Raw genomic sequence first — 23,390 nt, forward strand, 5'->3', positions numbered from 1 at the left:
CGTTGCGTGAAAGTGAGATGCAACAGAGGGATTTAATATTGAGAACGGTTAACGGTTGTTTGTAAGCTGTGATTCCGCAGGAGAGCCACTGCCATCCGCTTTGCGTGTGACCAACGAACCGAAAGAGGTAAGGCAATAGAACGATGGACGTGCTGGTTCCGTAGCATTTTTACTTCTTTTGAGAGACCGGTGAAGCACGTAAACCTAGCCTCCATGTGCGTAAACGCCGTAGCTGTAAGTGCGTAAAGTCCGTGCCTCTCAATGTATGAGGTCCGTGCCTCTCAGTATAAAGTCCGTGCTTCTGAGTGTATGAAGTCCGTGTCTCTCATTGAGTGAAGTCCATGCCTCTATGTGCGTAATATCCGTGTCTCTCAATGCATAAATCCGTGCCTCTGAGTGCGTAAACTCAGATTATTTTAGTGCGTGAAGTTGGTGCCTTTGAATAAGCAGAGAGTGCGGCTCTGCTGTGCTCTTTAATAACCTCCAGCTTACAGAAAGAGTACAAAGGCAGTAATTCCTAGGTTTGCTGTGAAGTCGTGGGCAAATGCACTCTAGTTATTCATGTTTAGCAGGCTTGTTAAAGTTAATGAATAGTCAGTCAGATGTGATGTTGATCCCTGTTCGCTGGAAAGAAAGCTCCCTTTATTCACTTAATTCAGGACAATAAGTTTTACATATCGCTTTGTAAATTGACTGTTCACATATAATTTGCCAGATTTATGATTCATAATCATTTGCACTCACACGGTCCAGATACATGATCGTATAGGCAGTTTTGGCACAGGCGTGGCCCTTCCTGCGGTCCAAATACAGACTCGTCTTGGCGTCAAGGTTCGCTGCTGTATTGATGTTGTCCAGGATATATTATCGGTCCTGTGGTTCCTGGGGGAAGCTGTGCGTCACCACGACCGTAATTAAATTACATTACATATATATATATATATATATATATATATATATATATATGTGCGCGCGCGCGCAAAATTTCCAAAATCTCTGCACTGCTACTCTTGCTTAACCTCAGTATTTTCACTGTACTGCAGGCGTTCATACTGTGATAAAACTACTACCTGTAAAACTTAATAGCACGCGATGTTTTAGGAAATTACAGACCATTTACGTGCTCGTTTAAAGCTAACGCGCAAAGAGAAACATGCTTGGTTTGCTATTAATCCTCCATGTTAACACGAGTCAGCAGGCTGAAATGTGTGGTCGGTGTTGGAATGTGTCAGTGTTTGGGCATTGTTGCCTGGTTTGTCTCCTTGAATGATCACAAACGAATTGTATCCTGCTGTAGACCTTTGCCCATGATTTCAATATTGCTGAAACTAAGCCAGGAAATGCTGTAAGTTGGTGTCAGTTGAAACTATTAAGTCACATTTGTCCCTTCATCTTCTCAAGCATATATCTGTGAAACATGTGCTTTTACAGCATTTTTACAGTCTGGTGATGAGATGTGTGGTTATCACCTGTGAGGCGCATGGATGTCTGCTGCCTAATTATCACCTGTGAGGCGCATGGATGTCTGCTGCCTAATTATCACCTGTGAGACGCATGGATGTCTGCTGTCTAATTATCACTTGTGAGGTGCATGGATGTCTGCTGCCTAATTATCACCTGTGAGACGCATGGATGTCTGCTGTCTAATTATCACTTGTGAGGTGCATGGATGTCTGCTGTCTAATTATCTCTTGTGAGGCGCATGGATGTCTGCTGTCTAATTATCACCTGTGAGGCGCATGGATGTCTGCTGCCTAATTATCACCTGTGAGGCGCATGGATGTCTGCTGCCTAATTATCACCTGTGAGGCGCATGGATGTCTGCTGTCTAATTATCACTTGTGAGGCGCATGGATGTCTGCTGTCTAATTATCACTTGTGAGGCGCATGGATGTCTGCTGTCTAATTATCACTTGTGAGGCGCATGGATGTCTGCTGTCTAATTATCACTTGTGAGGCGCATGGATGTCTGCTGTCTAATTATTACCTGTGAGACACATGGATGTCTGCTGTCTAATTATCACCTGTGAGGCGCATGGATGTCTGCTGTCTAATGACAGAAATCACAATCACGATGGTCAAGGTTGTTCCTGGCTATAGAATTATTACAGAAGACGGGTGCTGTCGTACAGAGCGTTACAGAACAAGAGTGAGTGGTGTTTACTTACTGTTCTGTGCCATGTAGCATAAGTGGTCTATGTGGTCTCTTTCTGACTCGCAGGCCTCTCTCAACTCCTTAAGGGTTAGGAAATGTTTTAATTTGCTTATGTCTCTTTTCTGGATAGGATAAGAACTACATTCCTGTCTCTGCACTGTATTCCTCTCTCTTTATATTCACGCACTTCTGTTGTCAGGAAATGGACTGATGTGCCCTCAGGGAATTTCTGGGATTTAAATTAAACCCTTTTTTAGGGGACTGGAGCAGTGAGAAGGTTGAACAAAGTGGCATGGGCACAAGTTAATGAAAGCTACTTAGGGGCAAAGGTTAAGGGAGTGGCAGCTGGAGGGGAATGATGTCATCAGGTTGGCGCCATTTAGTGTGTCGGGCAATGCATGAGCCGCCCAAGGCTCACTGACTAATACTACATACCTGCTTCTCCACACTCAGAAACAAATTCAGGAATGCTGCTGCTACTGCAGGTGCTAGTGAGCAGTGCACCAATACACACAGCAATTAAAGTGCATAAGAGACCAAGTGGGGCTTAATGACTTCAGGTCCCAAGTGAGAAGCTGGTCTGTCCCAGCTGAAATCTGCCTTCTAATGGGTTTTTTAATGAGGTGAAGGAAAGCGTTCAACTCTGTAGCTCTGATGCACTGAACAAGTGTGACATGATTTGGGCTCACAAGAAAAGGAACATCACACACACATACAGAGCAGGAGTATATATGCACACACACGCACACAGGATGTGATAGATGGATTACTGCAAGGCAAAGTAGGCAAGTAAAAAAAAAATTACGTAATTGTACTTCTTTTCCATATGTTTATATATAAAAAATATAAGCTAATTATTGAAACAGTATTTGTACAGGAATGATTCTGTCCCAAGCTTTTTAATCCATATAAGCAGTTGATCACTATAAATGGTTTCCACTGAATTTTAAATATTGCTAGTGTTGAAACCGTGTGATGGTATTACCTTTGGTAGCTCACACTGTTTCTTCGCAGCGTTTACATTGGACCTCTTTTTGTTCCGTATTGTCTTCATTAAAGCTACAATGTGTCCAAATGGTGGACACGGCATTTTTCTCTGGTACATGCTGCTCGCGTTGCTTGGTCGACTTGGTGCAGACGGACAGAGAGGTGCAGGTGCAGACGGACAGAGAGGTGCAGGTGCAGACGGACAGAGAGGTGCAGGTGGAGACGGACAGAGAGGTGCAGGTGGAGACGGACAGAGAGGTGCAGGTGGAGACGGACAGAGAGGTGCAGGTGCAGACGGACAGAGAGGTGCAGGTGGAGACGGACAGAGAGGTGCCGGTGGAGACGGACAGAGAGGTGCCGGTGGAGACGGACAGAGAGGTGCAGGTGGAGACGGACAGAGAGGTGCCGGTGCAGACGGACAGAGAGGTGCAGGTGGAGACGGACAGAGAGGTGCAGGTGCAGACGGACAGAGAGGTGCAGGTGCACATGGACAGATGATCCTGTTTGCCTCTTGACTTCTGGAGGCAGCTGCTGATGGCTCGGGCTCCATACTCACGGGAGACCCTGCTGCTCTGAAGCGCTATGGCATGTTGACTTTCAGTTACAGTTCTAGGATTTGCCACTAGTAGGAGTGACGCACTAGGAGAGAATTTCTGCTACCATTCATATTTATGTGATAACGTTACAGTTAAGGACCTTTACCATTTTGAACTGTGATTCCCTTATACAGCACTGAAACATGTCTTTGTGTGTTTCATATGTGGGTGCATGTATGGTACATGTGTGTTGTGTTGGAATGTCATATGATCAGATTCAGACTCACCCGAAGTTTATGTGTGTGAAGTTAGGAGTTGTTCCCACAGGCCGACGCTGTCTGGTGTTTTCTAGCATCTACACAGCAGATTTAACACGCTTGTATGCTGGCAATCTTGTCCAGGTGACACCTCCACCCCTCAGCAGGCCCATGAAAGGGCATCACGTGAACCAGAGCCTGTCCCAGCAGGCCTCCAGTTCATGCCACTGTGTGTTAGGGGACCAGCGCAGCCATCTTCAGCGTCCAGGAGGGGGCGCAATCCCCCATGCTCAAGCCGTCCTGTTACCCAGTGACTCCTGCCATAAGTGTACCCCTTCCTTGCGGCAAGTGAAACAAGGTCTGCCGAGCCAGCTGGATGTATTCTATCCAGATGGATTTCGTACTCTACAGTATCACCGGTCAACCTGCAGGGCACAGCGCAGTGAGAGCCCCAACCGCATTCGCCATTTGGTTCATTCTGTCCAGCGTCTCTTCAACAAGTCCCACTCCCTGGAGGACAATGCAACACGGTTTGATTACAGCTACCCTGGCCCCGAGCACCAGGATAGGGTTTCTAGAGGCCATGGGGTCAGGTCCAGCCAGGAGCTTGGGCATGGTGAGGGTTATTGTGCTGCTTCGCAGCATGCTCTGCGTTCCAGTCGGCGTAGTAGAAGCCATGAGCGCAACAAAAACAAAGACTCGCATCACCAGGACAGGGACCTGGGCTTGTTCAGCTCTGATGACAACATAGATGCTGATAGTAGAGGGTCCCATGGGGTCTCCCGGGGTTGCCAAACCTTGGACAGGGATGTGAGGTTGAGAGCCCCCAAAGGAGGGTGCCTGGTCTGCAGCAGCATGGCTCTCTGTAAGGAGGCCAGACCTTCTGCCTATGGAGATGCCTGGACCTCTACAAAAGTCAGTCAGGCACCAGAACTCCCCAGAGCAACCAGTGAGAAGCTGCTGGAAAGTCACACACGTACCAGGACAACAAATGACAAGCAACTGGGAAGTCACACACACCCCAGAGTAACCAGTGAGAAGCTACTGGGAAATCACACACACCCCAGAACAGCAAATGATAAGCTACTGGAAAGTCATGCACCTCGAAAGGCAACGAATGACAAGCTACAGGAAAGTCACCCACACCCCAGGACAGCCAATGACAAGCTACTGGGAGGTCACCCACACCCCAGGGCAGCCAATGACAAGCTACAGGAAAGTCACCCTCACCCCAGGGCAGCCAATGACAAGCTACTGGGAGGTCACCCACACCCCAGGGCAGCCAATGACAAGCTACTGGGAGGTCACCCACTCCCCAGGACAGCCAATGACAAGCTACTGGGAGGTCACCCACACCCCAGGACAGCCAATGACAAGCTACTGGAAGGTCACCCTCACCCCAAGGAAACCAATGACAAGCTACTGGAAAGTCACCTACACCCCAGGGTAGCCAATGACAAGCTACTGGGAGGTCACCCACACCCCAGGGCAGCCAATGACAAGCTACTGGGAGGTCACCCACACCCCAGGACAGCCAAAGACACACCACTGGAAGTCCTACAGTCAAAGGTAAAGTGAAGCAAATTTCAGTACATTAACATGAACCTTGTATGTCACTGCTCTGTCTGTCCTTTCTCTCTATTCTTTTTTTATTTTTTATTCTTCTGTGCCTGTCTTTTCTGTCTATCCCGTCCAGACCTTTCTGGGTTTGGACCTTTTTCCTATTTGGGTTTGTGTGTGGACTCTGTACTGTAAACCAAATTTACCTTCGGGTACCAATAAAGTAACTTGAACTTGCTTGGACCTTTGCCTTTCCATTTCTGGGTTTGGACCTTTGCCTTTCTGGGTTTGGACCTTTGCCTTTCTGGGTTTGGACCTTTGCCTTTCTGGGTTTGGACCTTTGCCTTTCCCTTTCTGGGTTTGGACCTTTCCATTTCTGGGTTTAAATCTTGTTCTGTCTGGCAGGCTCTCAGGGATGTCCAGTGCAGGATGCTTCCTGGTGCATATCCCTACGAGTCCAGGGAGGTCTCCTGTCAAAGGATGAAGCACAGCGGCTATATCAAAGCTATGGCAGAGGAGATCCATGCAGAACCTGGCTTCCTGGCTAAAGCCCCTACCAAAGATGCTGCTGCAGTCCAGAGAGAGCTTAGTATGGATCACACCCACCCAGGTGTCAGGTAACATTTCATTTTCTGCTTCTTTGGGCAGTTATTCATGCTCTGTGTGTATCAGCCATGGAGCTGTGCTCTGTGTGATGGGACTGGGGTGGCAGCATGTGCCAAGTAACTGACTGATTGTATCTGTAGGTATTGCTGTAAACTCTGCCATGATCTTTGCACCAAAAGCCATTCCTTACCAAAGAAACATGTCCACGATCGTATCTGCTCACACTCACTGTGCAGCGCTCAGGTGAGGTTCACTCCGCCCCCCACCCTGTGCACTGTTTTTGAGGTCTGTTTGCAGCCTAACCATGTGACCTACTTTGTGCTTCAGGGGCACAGTGTGCTGGACAGTGGATTCCAGAGGGTATGTGAGTCTGGGTGGGGGGACTCACAATCACTGGAGGCTTTGGACTTACCGGGAGCATTCCGGGTGAGAAGCCACAGCTACATACGCGCTATCCAGGCAGGCGTGGCCCGAAATGACCCTGAAACTGGTGGACTTAGGGGCGGAGTCGGTGAGGTTCGGATCTGAGTGAGATTATCTAATCAAGCTGCAATTCTCTTTTCTTTTTCTCCTGCTTTCTCTCACTGTGCTTCTGTCTCTTACAGCTCTGCAGGCCCAGGGAAAGGTTCCTCCTCCTCTTCCACCCCGAAAGTCTAAGCCTCAAGTCAGAGTAGCATCTCAGAGCAGCACAGATGCCACACAGGAGACCAGCACACAAAGCAGGGGGGCGGTGGGGCCCCGTGGGGTCACACAGCATGCCCCCTCCCTGGATGGCCTGGGGGCCAGCGCAAGGTACCCCACCTGGCTCAGGTACCACTCCGAGTTAGGAGCAGCGGCAGATGGGCAGTGGCCAGCAAGCTGCAGCCTCCCTCAGGGCCCAGGCCTTCAGCAGCATGTCGGGTCTGCTGACATCTTGAATAAGAACTGCAATCTTCAGGAAGCCAAGGGCAGTGGCGCAGCAGACAGTCTGCTGGGTGACGTTCTTCAGAGGAGACCTGCTTCTCTCCCACAGAAGAGCCTGTCCTGTAGCACGGATGGGCACAAGTGCAACTGCAGATCATGCATCAGTATGCTGGTGAGTTTGTATTGCTGTCAGTGTTGATGTCGATGTGGTGTTAGCATTGTGTTTATGGTGATGTCTGTGCTGCTGGTTTCCATGTGTGGCAGGTGGACAGTTCAGAGAGCCGAGCAGTGAGGGAGCTTCAGTCCATTGGCATCCAGGTCGAGGAGAACAGGAGGTACATAGCAGCATTCTCTCTGCCCAACTACTGCCCCCCCCCATGCCTCTCCTTTTTCTTCCTACTCTCTTCCATTTCTCTCCATCCATCCATTGTTTTCTGATGTAGATTAATTACAAATGTGAAGTTCTGACACCCTTTCAGGCCCATGTGGTTCCATTGCTCCACCAGCTTGATGGATCAGGAGGAGATTGGCTTCTCCCAAAGAAGTGTGACTCCTGGCTGGGGTAACTCCCCCCAGCAGACTTGTTTGGATCGCCTTCATTGGCGTGAGCCCAACTGTCACCAGACCTCCAACACTGGGCTGAGAAGCAGTTCTGATACGGGTTTGGATCCTGGTTTGGGATTGGGCCGAAGCTCTCGCCAAAATGATGCTGAGTTCTACATGCGTCTGCTCTGTGTGGAGGTGGAGAGGATGCAGGGCTGGTGCCAGGGCATGCAGAAGGAGACTGAGGACACCCAGCTGCCCGAAGAAGGTGAGTACCTAGCTCTACCTGCAGGGGGTGCTGTCGGGGTTATGTTGCCTGTGAGTAGCCCTGGACTACAGGCTGGATGACCTGTTCCTGTGTTCTGCAGCACTTTACCGGATACGTAATGCAGTGGAAAATGCCCAGCAGTTTATGTCTCAGAAAGTCCAGCACTTTTTCCAGCTCTGTCAGAAAAACCTGGTGAGTTTTTTGAGTCTTAAATGTTTTCATGCATCAGAATCACTTAGAAAACCTTTTGAAATGTTATCACCTCATTGTCCACTGCTGAATGACTACAGATATTTACCATGCCAGAAAAGTGCTGCTGTCTGTTCAGTAGTCATCTCTAATGAGGCGGGAGGCAGGAAACATTCTTGCCACTAAATCTCACCCTTTAGTCCTAACTTTTCAACCCTAATCCCAGTCTACTGGGGTCTGCGATGCATGTGACCTGGAGTGTGACTGGCTTACTTTCTAAAAGCGGGTACATTCAGAAAGGTGACCACATCATGTCAGTAGTATCTTGGAATGAAACACATGGAGTCAGCCATCTTCTCCCCGTAACCTCGAGCTACCAAATGTATCCATTTCTGGTTTCTAATTAAGCTGTCTGTCTTACTGTAGCATGGAGCATCACATCATATTAGTGGTAAAATATATGGCAGTAATTTATCACGAAGATTTGCAACTGTTTCCACAATAAGCATATTAGACCTCAAAAACTGTGATTAAGCAACACATTTACGTTTGCGTTTAGTTAGTAGACAGTTTTATCCATTAGCTGCGTACAAGTGAAGCAAATAGCACATTACAAACATGCGGCTGTTGAGGATTCAGCAAGACATGAGTGTAGCTGGGCTGAGTAGCATATGTCGTAATGTTAACCTTTTAACCGGCAATCCTGTCCTTACAAGAAACACTGCTTGTAGCACTAGTGGGAATCCTGAGCTGATGGGGGGGGATAGCTGAGTTGCTGGTACTGTACATTTCTATATAGTTAGTTACAAATCACTATTCATAAATTCATTTAGTACTTAATTGCTATTGATTTAGTACTATTTCTGATCTTTGCACATTTGAGCCCATTCACAGCTCATCCTGCCCTGTTCCCTCTAATCATTACGATATTAACAATTCAATGATTATATTTTTACCATTCTGTTAAATGTACAGAGTGAGAAATGGTGAAAAGGGGTTAATTGTATAACAATTAGGAATTATTTGGTTTTGACAGTGTAAGAAGGACAATTTGCTCTGAAGGTAAGTTTTAACCCTCAGTTTTGTGATACAAATAAAGACATATTCTGATTTACTGAGGCAGCTGCAAAGCAGGTAGATTGAATATTTTTATGTGCGCGATGAATCACAATGCTGACTCAACATCGTGGGCATCGTCCAACCGCCCAGCCTTCATCCTGAGACAGACACCAGCAAAAAAGGAATAACACCATATTCAACCATAACACCAAATATAGGGTTCAGCAATCAATGGAGAAAACTGGTAGCACCAGTGCCACTACTGGAAAAGTCAGACTAGAGCCCTGAATGGGTTGAATCAAAAAGAATATTTAGAAATGATAAACTGGAATGGGATGCACCTCGACTAAATTTCAAGCATTATAGCAAATTGACCAAAGTAATATTCATTTGTAATCAAAAGTTTAGAAACTTTAGTATTACAAACATTAAAAAGCACTTTTGCTACAATGAGTCCATTTCTTTTATATGAATGAAGTTTTACATACCGTAGGTTTATTACAGGCTACAAGCAGTGTTTCTTGTAAGTACATTACGATATGCACTACAATTTGGTTGGTTTGTAAAGAAACAAAAAAGAATGTGATTTATATCTATATAAAGGCTGTGATGATCTACTTGCAGCTCCGAGGCAAACAAGGATTTATTAAACAGAACAATCTGGGGGAAAAATACAAACTAAAAGGACCATGAGAGGTCAAATTAACAGAGAGAAATAAGAACCAACTAAAGAAACCATATATAATAACAGGGAACACAGACACACAGGGCAGCAACACACAGGAACATGAACAATGACTGACTGGGAAAATGAACGAGAAGAAAGTGACTTAAATACGCTGATGAGAAGGACTAACAAAAGGCAAGTGTGAATCGTCAAAAACAACCAATCAATGAAACTAAGGAAACACGGGGAAACAAAACAGGAAAACGAAGCACAACATAAATCTGAACACAAGGAGGGCAAACCTAGAACAAGAAACTCAAAAGGAAGTGTAAAGCACTGAGGAACAGAAACTCAAATACAAAGAAAGAGAGAAGGCTGATCATTAGCTAGCCTCTAATTCATGACTGAGGAGTGCAGTCCATAAGCTGCACGCTCACCCTATTGAGCCATGTGTTGGGCCAGGAAATAGGGAGAGCACACTGGAGCTGAAGGGCAAGAGACAGGGTGGAGAAGGGGATGGCCAGCAACACCTACTGGCCAAACAGGGAGGGAACACAAAGGGCAGGGTTGCAAAGGCACTGATCTTGACACTATTGTCCCGCTCAGGGTGGGGCTCCAACCCATCGCAGGGCACAGTCACACACCATTAAATCACACAGGTACACCTACACATAATTTGGTAACTCCAATTAATCTCGGCATGTTTTTGCATGTGGGGGGAATTTGGAGTACCCAGGATGACAAATGGAGAACGTGCAAACTTCACACACAAGGAGCCATGATGGAGACTCAAACCCAGGTCACAGAGAAGCAGTGTTGTATAGTAACGAAGTAATAATACTTCACTACTATACTCAAGTATGTTTTGGGAGTATCTATACTTTACTTGAGTTTTTTTTTTTGTCAACTTTCACTTTTACTTCACTACATTCCCTAATTTAACTGCATACTTTTACTTCGATACATTTTCGGCACGGAATGTCGTTACTTGTTAAAAAATCAAATTAGATTTGGTGTTTTCTCTGTTGCTCTTAGTTTAGGTGACCGCAACAGAAGCTTGCGGAAACTGACTTGTCATAGTTCTATGAATCACATGACGCGGCATGCACATGCATACCTCCACACTGTACATGTTGGCTGTCTGTTAATGTGAGCGCTGAGCAGACATCCCACAAACATCTGTACTTGTACTTCAGTGTGACTTTCGGGTACTTTATACAAGACTGCAGAGACGTGAGGTGACAGTGGTAACTACTGCGCCACTCTACCTTCTCTTTACAGTAATAATACCTCTTCTAGACTATTAATAGGCAAAACAGTGTAGAAATGAACTTGCCAAAATGTACCCTGGGAGGTACTGGAATCAAATTCAAGGTCAGATTTCCAGTGATAGCCACCCAGGGATGTGTACCCCCCCCCAGGTAAGCGCTGAGGCCCTGGCTGAGCTGTGGGAGCTGCTGCAGCTGGGTCTGGAGGAGGTACGTCTCACATTCTTGGACCTGCAGACGCTTCGGGACTCGGGCTGGAGGCAGCTTTCTGCCCAGGTGAGGGATGAGAAACACCAGCAAAAGCTCAAATGATACCTTTTCCTTCTGTATCACTGCTCATCTGGTCTGTTCCAGTTTCCATTTTTGTTTCTGGCTTGCGTCCTGGTTTCACTGTACCACCAAACCTCTCCTGTCCATCTCTGTCCCCCATGCTCCTCCTGCAATGGTACCTCCTCCCTGTGCCCCCAAGGACGTTCCTCCACCCTTACCAAAGAAGCCAGCTGGAGGCATGGGGGTGGCCCAGGCACAGTCCCTGTCTGTGAGACGGGAGAGATCTCTCGATGGCCAGCAGCACCCTGAAGCCCACGGGAAGCCATCTCCAACTCGGCAGACTTCCTCCCTGCGCCAGGACTCTGCCACCGAGAGTGCTGATGATGTCGAGCGCTTCATCACAGAGGGACAGACCCGCTTCTGAGACCTACATCTCCACTGCAGTAAGCCAGTAGACTGATCCAGGATGCTTTCTGAGTTTTGTTTGGTTTACAAGCTGGCAGCAATTTATGAATCAAGAACACATGCATAAAACTTGTTTGGATTTTGTGTGTATGGTGACCTCAAATCAGCAACTATTTCACTGTGAAACATTGCCCTCTGGTGGCTGAAATGAATCCTTGTCCCTCATTGTCAAGAATGGCTGCATTTTAGATTCTCCTTTGTGAGCACTTAAAGTAGAAGGCAACATTTTCTGAGAAATTTGATGTGGCTGAAAGTTCTGAATCCTATGCTGTGTTAACCTGCTTTACACCTATGTCATGAACGGGGTCAGTTTGGAATTGTCATGTGTCTGACTTTAAACATATCTGGTATACAAATTATGGCAAGAGCGTACACTATATTTACACTATATTAAGGTATTGGGACACCTGCCTTTACACACACATGAACTTCAATGACATCCCGTTCTTAATACATAGACATTAATATGGAGTTGGCCCACCCTTTGCAGCTATAACAGCTTCAGCTCTTCTGGGAAGGCTGTTCATAAGGTTTAGGAGTGTGTTTATGAGAATTTTTGACAATTCTTCCAGGAGAGCAATTTGTGAGGTCAGGCACTGATATTGGATGAGAAGGCCTGGCTCACAATCTCCGCTCTAATTCATCCCCAAAGGTGTTCTGTCGGGTTGAGGTCAGGGCTCTGTGCAGGCCAGTCAAGCTCCTCCACACCAGACTCGCTCATCCATGTCCTTATGGATCTTGCTTTGTGCACTAGTACGCTGTCATGTTGGAATAGGAAGGGACTCACAAAGTTGCTCTCACAAAGTTGTTGACTCTGCAGACAGTTGGTGAATTTTGCACACTGTGCACCACAGCATGCGTTGTCCCCGCTCTGTGATTTTTACGTGGCCTACCACTTGCTCTTGTTCCCAATTGCTTCCACTTAGTGGTATTATAACAAACAGTTGACCGTGGAATATTTAGTAGTGAGTAAATTTCACAAATGGACTTATTGCACTGGTGGTATCCTATCACGGTACCACACTGGAATTCACTGAGCTCCTGAGAGCGACCCATTCTTCCACAAATGTCTGTAGAAGCAGTCTGCATGTCTAGGTGATTTTATACACCTGTGGCTATAGAAGTAATTGGAACACCTGAATTCAATGATTCGGAGGGGTGTCCCAATACTTTTGGCAATAACGTGTACGTATGGTAGGGACATGTCCTTACTAAAATTGTGGGAGTAGTATGTGTGTATAGTAGGGCAGGAGCTGGGGTTGATTTGTTCCCTCTACCAGTGTTGAAACCAAACCTATGGCTTTGAATTAAGATCATGTTTAAGTCACATAAAAGTTAATCCAGTCGCACTCATTTTGCCATTTTGTCTGTCACCTGGAAGAAAGCTATGCATTGGTGTTGCTTTGATAGAAATGTGTTCACACAACCAACTTATTCTGCACCTTGTGCCTGTACCGCAAACTGGGGACAAAGGGCATGTAAGGATACTGAGATGATGCTGCTTTTTCTGCTCTGCTCAGAGACCTGAGGTCACCTGTATTTTGTGGTCTGGTGTGTATGTAGCAGGGAGGGATTTGGGCTCATCACAATGGAGTTTGTTTCTCTTTTAAATCAGATGTGTGCAGAACTACAGCCTTTTGGGAAACAATGAGCCATACAAAAGCAAGATGCGGAGCCCTGATCCTGAAAGGTCTGCTCAGTCCTCATCTGTGTGGCTAGCAGGAGCTCTTGGAGTCTCTATCTTATTTCCAAATATTTGTAAAAATCTCTCTTAATTATCTGAGTATGGCAGCAGATGCGAAGAAGAATGAAAGGATGAACTTGTACCCTCATGCCCTGTGAGAGAGTGCAAATGTGGGGTTAGTGGGCAGCTGGATTTTAAATCCTGTCCACATTGCTGCCACATCACCTATTACACAGCAGATTATAGTTTGTACAATGAGTGTTGTAGGTCACGAAAATGGGGATATTGGGAATCAATAATTAAAAATTAGGTCAGTCTAGTTACAAAATGATGGTCTCTGATCTTTCCTTACTGATCAGTAGGTCAATGCAGGCAGTGGTATGATCAGGATTAACCTGTGCTGTGCATGACCTGGGCTTTTTGCTTACAGTTTAGGTAGCAGCTTATTCGGTTTCACGGTTATGGCTAAGAAGCCCCTAGTGTGAGACTGGATGTTCTGGCCTGCTCTAGCTGCATGGACCGACAGCGGATGCATCTGTGTGTGATGAGAATCTGCTGCCCCAGGAGGCTCCTGTGGAGATGCCAGCCATCAAAGCTAGGAGCTGCAGCATGGAGAAGTGGTAGAGCAGTGGATCTGCCCTACTCAGCGTGATGTTGATGAAGCAGCAGCGGATCAGCACAGGCAGCCCTGCTGAGCAGGTGGCTGCCATGGTGGGCAAGGTGTCTTCTGTGCCCACAAGCCCAAAGTTGTATGAACACACAAAGCCCAGGAAAATGCCAGGCAGTAATGTCAGGAAGGACATGTGGGAGCAAAGCATTACAAGCAAGGCGGTGCTAAAACAGCCAAGTCTACCCCTGAATCCTGATAACAGCACATATTGATGCACTCTGCAGCTAGGCAAGTGACGGGATGAAACGTACCAGCCAGGTAAAGGGTGTCCTCCTCGGCTCCGTAAGACAGGGTGCGCCCAGGGTCAACGTGTTGCAGGCCTGATCAGCCTACGGTAAGACAGGGAGCGCCCAGGGTCAGCGTGTTGCAGGCCTGATCAGCCTACGGTAAGAAAGGGTAAGCCCAGGGTCAGCGTGTTGCAGGCCTGATCAGCCTACGGTAAGAAAGGGTAAGCCCAGGGTCAGCGTGTTGCAGGCCTGATCAGCCTACGGTAAGACAGGGAGCACCCAGGGTCAGCGTGTTGCAGGCCTGATCAGCCTACGGTAAGAAAGGGTAAGCCCAGGGTCAGCGTGTTGCAGGCCTGCTCAGCCTACGGTAAGACAGGGTAAGCCCAGGGTCAGCGTGTTGCAGGCCTGATCAGCCTACGGTAAGACAGGGAGCGCCCAGGGTCAGCGTGTTGCAGGCCTGATCAGCCTACGGTAAGACAGGGTGAGCCCAGGGTCAGCGTGTTGCAGGCCTGATCAGCCTACGGTAAGACAGGGTGCGCCCAGGGTCAGCGTGTTGCAGGCCTGCTCAGCCTACGGTAAGACAGGGTAAGCCCAGGGTCAGCGTGTTGCAGGCCTGATCAGCCTACGGTAAGACAGGGAGCGCCCAGGGTCAGCGTGTGGCAGGCCTGATCAGCCTACGGTAAGACAGGGTGCGGCCAGGGTCAGCGTGTTGCAGGCCTGATCAGCCTACGGTAAGACAGGGAGCACCCAGGGTCAGCGTGTTGCAGGCCTGATCAGCCTACGGTAAGAAAGGGTAAGCCCAGGGTCAGCGTGTTGCAGGCCTGCTCAGCCTACGGTAAGACAGGGTAAGCCCAGGGTCAGCGTGTTGCAGGCCTGATCAGCCTACGGTAAGACAGGGAGCGCCCAGGGTCAGCGTGTTGCAGGCCTGATCAGCCTACGGTAAGACAGGGTGAGCCCAGGGTCAGCGTGTTGCAGGCCTGATCAGCCTACGGTAAGACAGGGTGCGCCCAGGGTCAGCGTGTTGCAGGCCTGCTCAGCCTACGGTAAGACAGGGTAAGCCCAGGGTCAGCGTGTTGCAGGCCTGATCAGCCTACGGTAAGACAGGGAGCGCCCAGGGTCAGCGTGTGGCAGGCCTGATCAGCCTACGGTAAGACAGGGTGCGGCCAGGGTCAGCGTGTTGCAGGCCTGATCAGCCTACGGTAAGACAGGGTGAGCCCAGGGTCAGCGTGTGGCAGGCCTGATCAGCCTACGGTAAGACAGGGTGCAGCCAGGGTCAGCGTGTTGCAGGCCTGATCATCCTACGGTAAGACAGGGTGAGCCCAGGGTCAGCGTGTTGCAGGCCTGATCAGCCTACGGTAAGACAGTTGCTGATATCACTACAGTCAGAACCAGTAGGACGCACAGAGTTGACTGTGATGAATTATTGCTCTGTGGTATTTTTAACTGGGCAGTAAAGGTAAAATAATAGCATGGTAGAATCTACTTTTAATCATCACAATTATCCCATTTCCAGCAAAGATCATTGTGGATTCTCAATGAAGAGCTTTGGGGTATTCTGATGCCAAAGTGCATCAAGAGCTGACCACCATGGCCACGTAGAGTTTCAGGTATCAGGTCCACAGGGGACACCATATTGCATGCATACCACCTGACCTTGTATTGCTTGGACAATAAAAACTGCTACATAAGGCTGCTATTCATAGGTTTCAGCTGAATACCATAATTGACTCATGTGACGTAATTGTATGGCTGTAGCGACTAGATGAACATCAAATTTGGTAGATGATTTTATAATTGTTCGTAGTTCATCTGTGCGACACCATGCAGACTGATCACTCAAAGACTTGGAGTTCAGCGCATCAGTAGTAGACCTCAGTGAGGCATCATCAGTACTGACACCCTACATGGCACTGGGTTGATTTTACTGCCACAGTCAAAGTTCAGCTATAGCTACAATTCTATCATAAAGTTTGCTTACAGCACCACCAATCACAATGATCAAAAATGACAGTGAGTTGGCGGTTAGGTTCCTGGCACGCTGGTGCTTAAACACAAGAAGCTAGTCACCGACTCCAGGAAGCAGAAGGGTCACCATCCACATCAGTGGAGCTGCTGTGGAAGTTTTACATTCATCGGGAAGGTCCGTCAGACACTTCACTACTTCAGACGTTCAGGGAAGGGATGGGACCCTAACCTTAAAGCTGGATCTATGGAACCACAGATTCAAAAGTAAGTTAAAGAAATTTATTTTATTTTTTGATTATTGTCATCATCTGAGTGTGAAGAGAAGATTGTGGGTAGTAAAGAACCAGGAAAGATAGAGGCCATGAAAGAAAGGATGCAGTTTATTCCTTCATCTTACCCTAAGAGTGTCTTCAGTAAAGACAGAGGCCTCCAGTGCCAAAACATGGCATACAAATTTCTATTATTCTTTAATTAAAATATATATCCAGTTAAAAAAAAAACACAAAAACAGATGGGTGTGGACATCCTGGCCTGAGGACAGAGGCCATGCTCACACAGACTATTCCTTAGATTTGGTCTGGTCAGGTGATCCCTGGGGTCAAAGCTGAGGCCAGCTTCATGGGCCTGTAGTATGGCTGAAGCCACTGGGATTCTTCGACTGCCAGCGCCACAGGTCCTCACCTTGGGACACAAGAAGCGGGCGTGAGTCACAGGCCCTGCCCTGCATGCAATACACAATCTGTAGTTCACTTAAAATCGGCTACTTTCAAACAAGAGATTACATCATCTGAAAATGTTGTGACGATAAACATGTCTTTCGGATTTGTCTACTGTTGTTGAACAAACAAGTCCTGTTTCTAAAAAAAAAAGAATAAAACGTACGTTTAAGAATAGATTAGGCTGAGTACAGTCTCATATGCAAATAGACTCAGAGACTCACAGGCATACAAGCACAAATACACATACAGGTAGACAAAACAAACTCACAGGCAGGCAGACACACACAGACACACGGGTAAAGATTGATACACACACACAGGCAGACACAGACTCACAGGCAGACAGACAGAGAGACTCACACATCCTGTCCAGGTCAAACTCTGCCCTCCAACCCAGCTCGCTTTCAGCAAGGTGGGGGTCAGCGTAGCAGGAAGCGATGTCCCCGCTACGCCGTGGTGCGATTTGGTAGCGGATCTGCAGGGACCACAGAGACCGGAGTTTCCATCACCGTCAGTGCGCAGACCATGCAGGTTGGGAGCTTCGCCATATTTTAGATCATCACATTTTCACACCAGATCCAACAGGAGACCCGGCCCCTGCATGGCCAGGGGGCTACTCACCTCTCGTCCAGAAGCCTTTTCCATGGCTTTCACCATCTGAAGGACTGAGTAGCCAGTGCCTGTGCCGAGGTTGTAAACCTGCAGAAGGAGCAGGAAGCTGAGGAGCAGGTTGTGGTGCTGATTCACACCCTGACAGGTATCTTCCCGAGGTCCAAGCATGGATGCCTACAGTCATTAAGCACTTCCTCTCCCAACAGGGAAATTCTGGCACACAAGCTACAGATTATAACCATAACCGCGTGTCATACAAAAGCAGCACTTTGAAGCACACTAAAAAACAAACGATTCAGCTATTGATCGTTGTGCTTCCTTATTCATGTATTTGCAAGACAGAGAAGAAGCTGGAGGAAGAGGAACCAGAAAATCTGACAAAATCAGAAAGCTGTACCTTGCAGCCACAATTGCCCTGCAGCTTCCTGAGGGCAGCGATGTGTCCCTTAGCGAGGTCCACCACGTGGATGTAGTCTCTGACTCCTGTGGGGCACATGGGGGGGGCATGCTGGTCAGCCCCGCCTCTGCATCTGCATCACTGCATTATGGGACGATCTGACCTCCTTTGGTCTGCGCATCACGACACACAGACACACACTGCAGCCTAACCTGTCCCATCAGGTGTGTCGTAGTCATTCCCAAACACATGGAGATGTTCTCTTCTGCCAATAGCTACCTGAGAACAGATACATACCAAGAAGTGTTATTAGCAAACTCTGTCCAGAGTCATGTGCCTCGTTTCCACCAACGCGGTGCTAGTACCAGGTTTTTTTTCTCAATCCGGCACTGGTTGCATACGTTTCCACCACAAAAAAAACTGGCCCTAGGCCAGAAAAAAAGGACTCCAGCACGGCACCACAAAAAAGTTTTGGCACCGAATTTGACACCATAACATCAGCGAAAGCAGCATAATGTTACATTGTTTTTCTATTCTGTGGAAAACTAAAGACTGATCTGCTGGCCAGATTTAACAACAAAGTATAAATATGTTGCAGGCGGAATAAATATAAAATTTTGACGCTTGAGAGGCGAAGAGATCATGAAGCGGACTGCAAAGTTCAGTTTTCAGCAGAGGCTTTCGTTGCGCAATATGTAAGAGGACAGTGGTAAAACATCGGATGAGAATAGTCACTTACACACACACACACACACAACGTTTGAGTGGCGTTCTTTTTTTAAACCGGTGGAAACGCAGGCTAGTCCTCAAGTGAGAACCAGCCCATCACCAGCTCTGTGTTGGTGGAAACGAAGCAGTTTGGAAGCTTTAGGATCAGGATCTGTTTTACTGTAACAGACAAGCAGGGGTGCTTACCTGGGCAACGTAGGGCATTAAGTTATTGGGGATTCCCTGGGGGTCTTCGCCAATCTCTCCCGAGGAATGAGCACCGATTGGATTGAAATACCGCAGCAGCACAGCATTCCAGTCCTGTCCAAACATAAGCACACATATAGACACCCACAATTGATGTCAAAAGAATGTTACTTCATGGTTCATGGTACAGCATGTTCTCCGGAGAAGCACACTAGTACCCTTTGGGATCTACACTGGTCCTGAATCATCTCCTCGATGAAGTACTTGGTCTTTCCGTAGGGGTTGGTGCAGCCCCCCACAGGGTGCGCCTCATCAATGGGTAGGTGCTGGGGTTCCCCATAGACGGTCGCTGAGCTGCTGAAAACGATGCTGTGCACACCGTACTCTTGCATCACCTGGGAGATGCATCAGCAGCTTAATGGCAGCGCAATCAACCAATGCAAAGCAAGTGCTGGGGAATATTCACAGACTGTCATTGTTCTAGAGCAAAGCTCAGTCATTATGAAGTTTGGTGCAACAGACACTGCACTGGAGGAATGTAACTATCTGACTATCACACATACACACACACACTCGCGCATACAAAAGCACACAGACGCATGCACACACACAGACACGGACGCTCACAAACACAATAATCACATGCAGAACCCTGGAATGGTAAATAACAGGGCACCACTTTGCCAAAAATGTAATTAGTACATTTACTTTTCACCCCAAAATAGTTTAGTGTTACAGCATAAAGCCAAACACAGATCTTGTGTACAGTTACACAGTTAGAAGCGTTAATATAAGGAAGCAGGGTTTTCCTGCCTATCCACCTCCAGGAGGTTCATGGTTCCAGTCAGGTTGACCCGATAGTATCGCAGAGGCTGCTCAACGGACTCGCCCACGGCCTTCAGCCCCGCAAAGTGCATCACTGCCGAGAACTTGTGCTGCACAGAGAGAGAGAGACAGAGAAACAGACAGAGATATAGAGAGGAAGGAAATGGAGCCAGAGGACATGACCATGCTCATTTCAGAGGAGACATCACACGTGGAATGATAAGCAGTCAGATACAAGTCAAGGCTGCAAAGGCGGCAAGGTTTCAGACATAGATGTTCATGGTGCATCTGTGTAACTGAGGTCAACAGTCATTCATGGAGTTTTCTCCAAGCAAATGAAACAGAGATCTGTTTCTACAATCAAAACCAAGACCGACAGGCAGACAAAGAGAGGCAGGCAGGCCGAGAGACACAGACAGACAGAGAGGCAGGCAGGCCAACTGACAGAAAGGAGCAGATGGACAGAAGGCAGGCAGACAGAGAAAGAAAGGCAGGCCGACAGAGAGAGAGGCAGAATGCTGACCATCTGAAAAATCCTTTCCAGGCCTGGTCGGTCCAGAAGGTCCAGCTGATGAAACTCAATGCTGGTGTTCAGAATGTTCTCTATCCTTCGCAGACTCTCCGGTACGTCCCTCTCTCCTGCAGATGGAACACAGCGATATCGTCATGTGGCCCACAATTCAGACGCCTTCCTGTGCTTACATGACCAGCTATCCCACTCAGTTTCTCCTCATTCTGTAGTACAGCAGAGACTCAGCTAATGAATGGAAATCACGGAAGCTCGAAATCTAGATCCTGTCCACATCAATGAGGACTATGGAGAAAGGGTCTAGCCGAGCAGTGACCCTCTTTCTTAAGGATCTTCAGGAAGAACAGCTTGGATAACAGACTGCTGGTGTCCTTCTACCGCTGTTCCATCAAGAGTGTGCTGAGACATTGTATCTCTGTATGGCTGGCCAGCTGCTCCTCAGAAGACAGGGGAGCACTCTGGAGGGTCATTTCCACCACACAGAAAATCAGTGGCTGCCCATTTCCATTTCTTGAGGACATTTACAGCTCTTGCTGTCTCAGCAGAGCCACCGACATTTTCAGAGACTCATCTCACTTGGGACATCACCTGTTTGAAATGGAACCCTAGGTGCTACTGGGCCACCAAATCAAGAACAGACAGATTATCACACTTGATTCAGGCCAACTTTGAACACTCTGTCTTACATATTTATGACCTCACCTATTAGCATGTGCAATATTTTTAGAATTTGTTGGCAAAGAGAATCATAAGGAGAGGAATGCGCATAACAGTTTGTTGGCTGTAAACACCTATTTTTGTAATTTCTTCTGTTCATTTTTACAGTGTTTGTATTTGTATGCTTTTTATATTCAGTTGTATATTCCATTTACTTATATTCTGTCTGTTTATTCTGCTTATATTCGGTTTATTTTTATATATCTTATTCTTTTGTAATGATGTATCTATCTTCTTTTCTTTCTTACACGACAAGGATAGTCTTCCAGTTTCATTATGCCTTGTGCAATGACATAGGCATTCATTCATTCATTCATTCATTCATTCATTCATTCATACACTGAAGGTCACAGAGTGGACCCTGGGCCTCCTTCACCTCGGACCGCATTGCTGAAGTTATCAATGACGACCGGGCGGAAGCCAGCCTGGATGAGCTCCAGCACACAGTGGCTGCCCACGTAGCCGCCGCCCCCAGTCACCAGCACCTTCAGGCCCACCTGCTCCACCTGTGGGTTGTGTTAAAGGCAGAGCTCAGAGCAGGAGTTCTCTCTCACAATTCCAGTCATGACAGAATGCATAGAAACGTCATAGGTTTGCCCCGAATGGCACAATTTCTGGATGGAACGGCTTTTTGGCATAAGTTGGGGGAGCGTGCAGACAAAGAAGGCCTGTGTGAGCAGCCATGCTGTCTGGCCTAGCCCCCTCCATACAGACCCTCCCTGTCTCCACTCTAATGTAACCCACCAATACAGAAAGCCAGTCACCCAGCTGTATGGCAACTACAGCAAATCCAGGAGGGCAGGCATCAGTAAGGTGTCCTGTGATCCATTGATACATCATGTCGTCGCTTAAACTTATGTCCTCTTTTCACAGTCTGGGACTAAGCAACTGCACAGCACACTGCACGGAGTATAATCATGTATGAGGGGATATAAATTACAATTCTGTTGCAAATCGTACATATACATTTTTAGGTAAATGGATATATTTTATATCATGACAGGTACTTTGTCTTATTTCAATGTGATCGTCTTTCTTTCTTCAGCTTGGTCATTGTTTTACCACCTTATGACAGTATCGCGTAGGTAGACAGTCTAAGTATTGCTTTATGATGTGGCAAACGGATGGACACACCCCATCGGACAAACCTGCAAGGCTTAACCTGAGCTCTGACGTCACTTCTTACGATCCCTTGTTTAAAACCAGTTTGCCGAGTTATATATCTGAACCGGGCCATTCATCTGAAATTGTGGAATTACATGATTACCTAAACAACTCCAGATCAGTGTTCAAAGTAAAAGGTGTCCGTAGACCCACACCAGATTATCTAAAACTTAAGTTGGGTCCCTAGACGGTGGCACATTGGGTTGTTGCCGGGTTCCTATGTGTGCAACCTACCAGTACAGCAGCTGAAGTTCGTATCTTCCCTGAACCATTCATAAAGGGGCACTTTCCCCGCACACCAGGCGTGGAATACGTGCCTCACAGACAGCACTGCGAGCATGAGCGCCCCACAGCCGCTTCTCGTTGACAGAAAAGCCAGTAATGTACTGTGCCATATATGCAGAATTTAATTTTCAATGGTTCCCATAAAACACTCTATTAAAATGTGGCTGAAGCAAAACTGCCGACCCGAAATGAGTCGCACCGCTTACTCACTTAACGCGGACTGAAAGCCCATAGCCCAAATCCTACCTTTACGTCCATGGGCTACAATCGGCAGCGCTTCTTCTCCGCGACCACCTGTGCAGAACCGAGGAGGCGCTAAGACGGGCAGCCGGACGGTTTGAGGGACAGAGCGCGGACGTGGAAAAGGGGCGGGCATTCCCGCGGAGGTGCACCCGGAAGCAACATCCTCATTGGGAGCCATCCGCATGACGTCATCAGTCACGCGTCGCTTCATGTTAACAGTCCCGAACTACCTTCCGGTTATATATTTTAGTAAAAAAAAAATCACATATTCGTGTTTAGCTTATTAAGCTTATGTCGTGACGCTACTAAACAATGTCAGTCGCGGCAATCATAAAGTAGAGACAAACAGATAGTAGTGCAAAACTAAATGCAAAGACATGCAAACAAGTAAACGTAGTAAAAACGGATTTTTAAAGTATACATAAAAGTATACATCTTATAATCAGTTTTCAGGATATTCTGCTTTTGCTTGTGTGTGCTGTCTTTGCACTGTATGTTTGTTCCTGCATGCACAAGAATTTCCTCCTGGGATCAAGAAGGGAATTTACCATGCAAGGCTTAGTCATAGTTTTAAGATTAAGATTGCCTTTATGAGTCCCACGGGTGGGGAATTTGCGTTTTATTTAAACTAAAAGAAATACAAGATTTAATGCCCCATGTACCTTTTCAAACAACACGTTTTTTTTAAGAATTAGAGATTTTTTT

At 47.2% G+C, this 23,390-nt stretch overlaps 2 protein-coding genes across 12 annotated transcripts; one reads left to right on the forward strand and one right to left on the reverse strand.

Moving 5' to 3' along the window:
• On the forward strand, nucleotides 1-17,129 carry LOC125727786 (disks large-associated protein 3-like). 11 transcript variants are annotated; one of them, XM_049004719.1, is made up of 13 exons: nucleotides 239-351; nucleotides 4,080-5,154; nucleotides 5,197-5,238; nucleotides 5,281-5,504; nucleotides 5,901-6,112; nucleotides 6,242-6,344; nucleotides 6,429-6,612; nucleotides 6,707-7,176; nucleotides 7,269-7,339; nucleotides 7,484-7,815; nucleotides 7,916-8,007; nucleotides 11,152-11,274; nucleotides 11,468-17,129. In XM_049004719.1, exons 2-13 carry the CDS (start codon nucleotides 4,107-4,109, stop codon nucleotides 11,690-11,692), a joined length of 3,126 nt encoding a protein of 1,041 aa, XP_048860676.1. In that variant the 5' UTR covers nucleotides 239-351; nucleotides 4,080-4,106; the 3' UTR covers nucleotides 11,693-17,129. The 11 variants fall into 11 exon arrangements, with proteins under 11 accessions (XP_048860670.1, XP_048860676.1, XP_048860673.1 ...); XM_049004721.1 differs by having other exon boundaries at nucleotides 240-351; nucleotides 5,407-5,504; XM_049004716.1 differs by having other exon boundaries at nucleotides 4,080-5,238.
• gale (UDP-galactose-4-epimerase) lies at nucleotides 16,545-22,835 on the reverse strand. Its single transcript, XM_049004731.1, has 11 exons — nucleotides 22,689-22,835; nucleotides 21,370-21,499; nucleotides 20,271-20,386; nucleotides 19,744-19,857; nucleotides 19,141-19,317; nucleotides 18,923-19,036; nucleotides 18,220-18,286; nucleotides 18,008-18,093; nucleotides 17,620-17,697; nucleotides 17,359-17,473; nucleotides 16,545-16,960 (listed from the first exon to the last, which is right to left on the reverse strand). The coding sequence occupies exons 1-11, from the start codon at nucleotides 22,698-22,700 to the stop codon at nucleotides 16,896-16,898; spliced, it is 1,074 nt and encodes a 357-aa protein (XP_048860688.1). The 5' UTR covers nucleotides 22,701-22,835; the 3' UTR covers nucleotides 16,545-16,895.
• Nucleotides 22,836-23,390: the final 555 nt, after the last annotated feature.

This window comes from Brienomyrus brachyistius, unplaced genomic scaffold (assembly GCF_023856365.1).
Source record: "Brienomyrus brachyistius isolate T26 unplaced genomic scaffold, BBRACH_0.4 scaffold118, whole genome shotgun sequence".
NCBI classification, from domain to species: Eukaryota; Metazoa; Chordata; class Actinopteri; order Osteoglossiformes; family Mormyridae; genus Brienomyrus; species Brienomyrus brachyistius.